This window comes from Staurois parvus, unplaced genomic scaffold, assembly GCF_062004578.1.
Source record: "Staurois parvus isolate SC_StPar_1 unplaced genomic scaffold, SC_StPar_1.0 ptg001418l, whole genome shotgun sequence".
Classification (NCBI taxonomy): Eukaryota; Metazoa; Chordata; class Amphibia; order Anura; family Ranidae; genus Staurois; species Staurois parvus.
Genome location: NW_028319214.1, coordinates 1,561,398 through 1,568,008, shown reverse-complemented (window position 1 = coordinate 1,568,008; position 6,611 = coordinate 1,561,398). Strand labels below are relative to the sequence as shown.

General features: G+C 43.4%; 1 protein-coding gene across 2 annotated transcripts in view; it reads left to right on the top strand.

The window, feature by feature from the left end:
* The first annotated feature begins 437 nt into the window (after window positions 1-437).
* Window positions 438-6,611, top strand: part of CDK2AP1 (cyclin dependent kinase 2 associated protein 1) — a 28,311-nt gene continuing 22,137 nt past the window's right edge. Inside the window, exon 1 of one of the 2 annotated variants that reach the window (XM_089662008.1) lies at window positions 438-716. In XM_089662008.1, the coding sequence (XP_089518134.1) occupies window positions 644-716 (73 nt within the window). In that variant the 5' untranslated portion in view covers window positions 438-643. The remainder of the gene's footprint in view (window positions 717-6,611) is intronic. The other variant, XM_089662007.1, reaches the window with a different exon arrangement.

Below are 6,611 nucleotides of genomic sequence, written 5' to 3'. Positions count from 1 at the left end.
ATACACAGACACAGGATGTGTCAGGGGTCACGGTGTCAAAAAGGTGATTAAAGTGTATATATATAGATATATCTATATATAGAGATCTATATCTCTATATATACTTTTAATCACCTGTTTGACACATTAGTGACCCTTGCATTGATATATAAATAGTTAATGAGCGTCCAAAGTTATTAATGGATATGTTCAACTTCATATAAAATGTGTAAAAATCAAAAATGAAAAAAGTTTTTAAAATACTGAAAGTTAAAAATGAAAAAAAAAATCCCCATTAGGAAGTGTCCTGTACAGTGGTAAAACTTGTTGTGACTCGCAGTCACGTCGTCCATAGTGGGAGAGGGATTTGATATAGAATATAATGTATTGTAGATGTGGGTGAAGAGTGAGGTTTTTTTTTTTGTTTTTCTTTTTTTTCTCCTGAGGAGGGGTGACCCGTGGGGTGATCCGGGGTCGGTGACCACGGCGGGCTGTGTGTAGCTCTGCTGGCATTGTGGGTGTCAGTCTAGAGTGACGCCATATTTGCCGGTGCCGCCGCTGTAAACAACAAAAAGTGTCTGAGGGAGACAGACAAGAGACGCTTCAGTGGATTTCAGGACATTTTATTTGTTGTTGTGGGTGAATTGCTCTCCTCTCGGCAGTCATGTCTCTGGGAATGGCTTACAAGCCCAACCTGAACGCTCAGCAGACGCTGGCCGGCAACCACGGCACCCCGGGTGAGTGAGCGAGCGGCTGGGCAGTAAGTTGGAGCGGGGTGGACGGCCGGGGCCCGGCGGATTTTAGGGGAGATCCGGGCGGAGGATACCTGGGGAGAGTTTACTGCTGGCCGGCGGAATAAGGTCACATCCTGCCACATTCCAGCTTACGGGGAGGCCCCAGAGAGCGCCGGGCGTTCGGCGGCTGCGGCGGGGCTTTCGGGGGGCGGATGAAGAGATCGTGGCCCCGGTGACAAGCGCGCCATAGATGGATCAGCAGGAGCCCTTTGATCAAGTCCGTTTCAGCGCCTCCATGATCGGCTCCCCCAGGGCTGCTGATTGATCTGAAACAAGCGAGCGCTGCTGCTGGGACATCTAGTGGCGGCCTGGGGAAGTGCAGCACGCTGCTGGGTAATGTATGACTAGTGACTGCTGCTGCTGCCCATTATCTCCTACTCACAATATCACATCATTGTTGTTACCATTTGGAACGTTTGTTACATTTATTACAGCTCAGAGACAGCCATGGATAACATGTTCCACAATATAAATGTTTGTGATTTCCTGCACACAATAGCACTTTGTTAGCATCAAGTGACAGCGATTTAAAGAAGTATAATTCATTATTACTGAAAATGTACATTTGGGGTTTTCTCCTTGGTATGGTATTAACATGAAGATCTTGTCATACTATTCCACGTAGAGGTCTGAATTTAGCTGAACATACACTATACAATCTGATTAGAAACATAGAAAAGTGACGGCAGAAAGAGACTGAGTGGTCCATCGAGTCTGCCACCTTTTTGTGTGTGGGAGTTTTTTTTGGGGGGGAGGGGATTTTTTTTGTTTTTTTTTATTAGGTGGGGGAGGGGGGGGTGTTGTTTTTTTGTTAACTTTTTTTGTCTGAGTATAGATCTATACATGTACCACGCATGTTTGAAGATATTTACTGTTGACTGGCTCACTACCTCTGCTGGAGGTTTATTCCAAGCATCAACTACTCTTTCAGTAAAATAGTACTTTGAGAGATTAGTTTTTAACTTTCCTCCAGTTAGTTGAAGGTCATGTCCCCGTGTTCTTGATTTTGGTTTTGTGTTGAAAATCCTGCCCTCCTGAACCTTGTTCGCCCCCTTGATGTATTTAAAGGTTTCAATCATGTCTCCCTTTTCCCTTCTTTCCTCCAGACTGTACATGTTAAGTTCCTGAAGTCACTCTTGATTTGTTTCATCCCCCAGACTGTTCACCACTTTTGGACTCGTTCTATCTTATCAATATCTTTTTGTAAGTGAGGTCTCCAGAAATGGACACAGTATTCTGAATGAGGTGTAACTAAAGATCTATAAAGGGGAATCAGGACTTCCCTCCTCCTGCTGGTGACCCCTCTAGTGATGCATCCTAGAATTCTATTCGCTTTCCCCACTGCCTGGCCACACTGTTTGCTCATTTTGAAATCACCTGAAATAAGTACCCCCAAGTCCTTCTCCTCTGTAGAACTGTGCACCCAATGTTGTACTCTCTCTAGGGATTCTTTTTCCCCAGGTACATTATTTTACATTTGAAAACATTGAATTGCAATTCCCACTTTTTTTGACCAATCTTCCAGCAATGGCAAACCATGGGATATCAACCCTATTGCACACCTTTGTGTCATCAGCAAAAAGACATACCTTACCCAACAAACCTTTTAGTTATATCACATATAGATCAAATAGAACAGGAGATCTACTAGAACAGGACCTACTACTACTAGAACAAGATATACTACTACTACTGTTACTACTACTACTACTAGAACAGGACCTTCTACTACTAGAACATGACATACTATTACTACTACTATTAGAACAGGACACACTACTACTACTAGAACAGGACCTTCTACTACTACTACTACTAGAACATGACATACTACTAGAACAGGACCTACTACTACTACTAGAACAGGACCTACTACTACTACTACTAGAACATGACCTACTACTACTACTACTAGAACACGACCTACTACTAGAACATGACATACTACTACTACTAGAACATGACATACTACTACTACTACTAGAACACGACCTACTACTACTACCAGAACAGGACCTACTACTACTACTACCAGAACAGGACCTACTACTACTAGAACACAACCTACTACTACCAGAACAGGACCTACTACTACTACTACTACTAGAACACAACCTACTACTACCAGAACAGGACCTACTACTACTAGTACTACTAGAACAGGACCTACTACTACTAGTACTACTAGAACAGGACCTACTACTACTAGTACTACTAGAACAGGACCTACTACTGCTACCAGAACAGGACCTACTACTACTACCAGAACAGGACCTACTACTACTACCAGAACACGACCTAGTACTACTACTACCAGAACAGGACCTAGTACTACTAGAACAGGACCTGTACAATTTTTTTTTTTTACATCTATCGCCAATTGTGCAAATATGTGGCAGTAGGGTGGGTAGGCCTTAAAGCTAAACTCTGGGCACAGAAACATTCATTACATATATTCCTCAATAGCCACAAAGGATATAAATCCAGTTTTTCTGCACCAAATCATTTTGCAAACTAAGATATTACGTGATAAAAGTAGCAGTGACATCACTTTGCTGCACATAGTCTGTGCAGAGAGCAGAGCTGTGAGAGGGGCCCAACAGGATCACCAAGTGCAGGCTGCCTGCTGAAAACTACAGGAGGGGTGGAAACAAGACCAGTCACCCTGCACAAGCAGAGAGAGAGCAGCAGTGACTGGTCTTAGTTAGAGGACGCTCCTACACAGAGACAAAGGGGTTGATTTACCAAAGGCAAATAGACGGTGCTGTTGCATTCATTTTCCCCAGAGCTTAGTGAATGTGGTAAAGATCTGCTGATTTTCATCATCCAATCATGTGCAAGCAAAAATGCTGTTTTTAAAATTTTCCTTTCACCTTATTGGTTATTCTTTGCAAAGTGAAGCTTCACCGCATTGACCAAGCTCTGGGAAAAATTAGTGCAACTACACTTGCAAAGTGCTCAGTCTCTTTGCCCAATCAACCCCAAAGTTTCACACTGGATTACTGCACAGATCGGGAAGAAATACACAAAGCACACCAACATTAAAGTAAGAATGCACATCACTCCTATATTTAGACAATATTTGCTTATCTTGGAATTCATCTTTAAAGCCAAGCCACTACACATTGGCATCTTTTGGGCTCTGAGGTTCTGCGCAGAGAGCATGCTCCCAGCACACTGACCAAGCTGTCACCTACAGCCTTTGGTCACTGCTATCAGCAGCCCTGTAAGATAACTCCTGATCATGTGACAGCTAATCACAGCATTCACATGATCTGGAACAGCCTCCTCCTCCTGGCACTCATTTTTTAAAGTGGAACTTTAGGGCAAACTTAAACCTGTTGAACAGGCAGGAATGTTAATGCAGAAGAGACATGCTTTGTCTCCTCTGCATTAAAGTTACTTACCTGCCTGTCCACCCCTGTACAGTGAGCCGAGCACAAGCAGCTCACAGTACCAAATCAGCAATGCCAAATCTGACAGTACTCCTGCGCATGTGCTGGAGGGACGTCATCAGCACTTGTCTAATGAATGTGGCCAGCAAATGGGGCCCGGAAGCTGGATGCCCGAAGATGTCAGCAGCTGGGTGGAGAGCTCAGACGCTGCATCACTGGAGCCAAGGTGAGTATTGTTCCACTGTAAACTGAAACTAAACTCATCAGTTTAACAAAAAACGTGTGAAATTTGCTTGTGCTGTCAACCAAATCCTCAGACCATCAAATGCCTGGTGTCATAACTGATCACAAGTGCAGCACCATGGCTCCTGCAGATCAAACAGAGGCTAAGAAGGCAGTTTCCATGGCTGAAAACAATAAGAGGGTTTACTTCTGCTTTAAAGGTCTGCTGGGAGGTGGCAGCAAGAAATAAGGGTGAGAACATTTTCTATGTATTAAATAGATTGTTTATATTTGTCCTTATATTAACTGCTTCCCGTCTGCCCTATAGCAGAAGTACTGCTACAGGGCCGCACGGATGCGCAAAATCACGTGTGTGTATGTGTGTATATATATATATATATATATATATATATATATATATATATATATATATGTGATTTTGCATTTCCGGCTAGGGGGCGCGCGTGCCCTACCTGTGCCGCCATTCGCGGCCGTGGCTGTCAATCACCAGGTCCCGGCCGGTGATTACTGGCCAGCGTCCAGTGATTGTCAAGCATCTCCAATGGAGGGGAGAATTGTTTGTAAACAAAACAGTTCTCTCCCCTGTCAGCTCCTGCACACTGCTTTGCATGGCTGTGCATAGCAGCAGTGTGCTTACAGCGAAGCACAAACACAGCACACCGTTATAAATGGTACACAGCACACAGTTAACCCTTTGATCGCCCGACATGTTAACCCTTCCTGCTCAGTGCCATTAGTACAGTGTCAGTGCTTTTTATTAGTCAGTGAAACCAAGTCCGTTCCCCCCAGTGTCAGAATGCCCATCGCAGTCCTGCTATACGTCGCTGATTGCCGCCATTACTAGGAAAAAAAAAAAATCCCAGTATATATACCGCCATTTGTAAACGCTATAACTTTCACATAAACCAATTAATTTACATGCATCAAGATTTTTTTTTAAGCAAAGACATGTCGCAGAATGCACTTTGGCCTAAATTTATGACAAAATTTGATTTTTTAAAAAATTTTTACTGGACATGTTTAATAGTAAAAAGTAAAAAATATATTTTTTTTTTTCTCAAAATTGTTGGTCATTTTTTTGTATAGCTCAAAAAATAAAAAAAACACACAGGCGATTAAATGCTACCGAATCAAAGCTCTATTCATGGGGAAAAAAGGATGTAAACTTCATTTGGGTGCAGCGTTGCATGACTGCGCAATTGTAAGTTAAAGTAATGCAGCACCGTAATGCAAAAAATGGCCTGGTCAGGAAGGGGGGTAAATCCTCTGGAGGGCAAGTGGTTAAATAGTTTTGGTACATTAAAATATGATTGTACAATCAGATTGTAATGTGTATCCCTTCAGTTTAAAGCCGTGTTTACATACAGACAGTAAATAACAATTCACAAGTTAAACAGTTTGGAGAAAATACTGCTGTCTGCATTCCCTGACTTGGTGCTATGATTTTGTAGAGCGTTCATGTGGAGTTTCTGACTCTGTGAATTTTTTACTGCTTTTGTGTTCGCATAAGAGCTAACAAACAAAATCCCTGAGACAAGGTGAAGACAGCATTGCACTGGTATTAATACTTGTAAGTATAGATCAGGGGTGGGCAAACTTTTTAACTTGAGGGCCGCAATGGGTTCATATATTGGACCCGGGGGCCGGACCAAGAGTAGATGAATGATGTGTATGTGTCATCCATAGTAAGTATAGTAATATTCCCCCATAGTAAGCATAGTAATTAACCCCCCATATAGTAATTCATCCCCCATATAGTAATTCATCCCCCATATAGTAATTCATCCCCCATAGTAATTCATCCCCCCTATAGTAATTCATCCCCCCTATAGTAATTCATTCCCCATATTAATTCATCCCCCATATTAAGTCCCCAAGTCCCCCCTGTGTCAATTTACTTACCTTTGCTCCGCGCGTTCCTCTCGCCGTGTTCCCACGCCGTTCCGGTCTTCAGGGCGGACTGTGAGAGGAGCCTAGCTCCCCTCACGTTTGTCACGCTGCCCCGCCTACACACATCCTGTCAGCCATCCTGACAGTATCACGCTCCGCGGGCCGGATTAAAAGGTCCGCCGGGCCGTATACGGCCCGCGGGCCGTAGTTTGCCCACTGCTGGTATATATACATTAGGGCTACATTCACACCGGTGATTAAAGCTGGTGCAAATTGTAGCAGTAATCTTCTGTTAGAGCGGGAGAGAGCA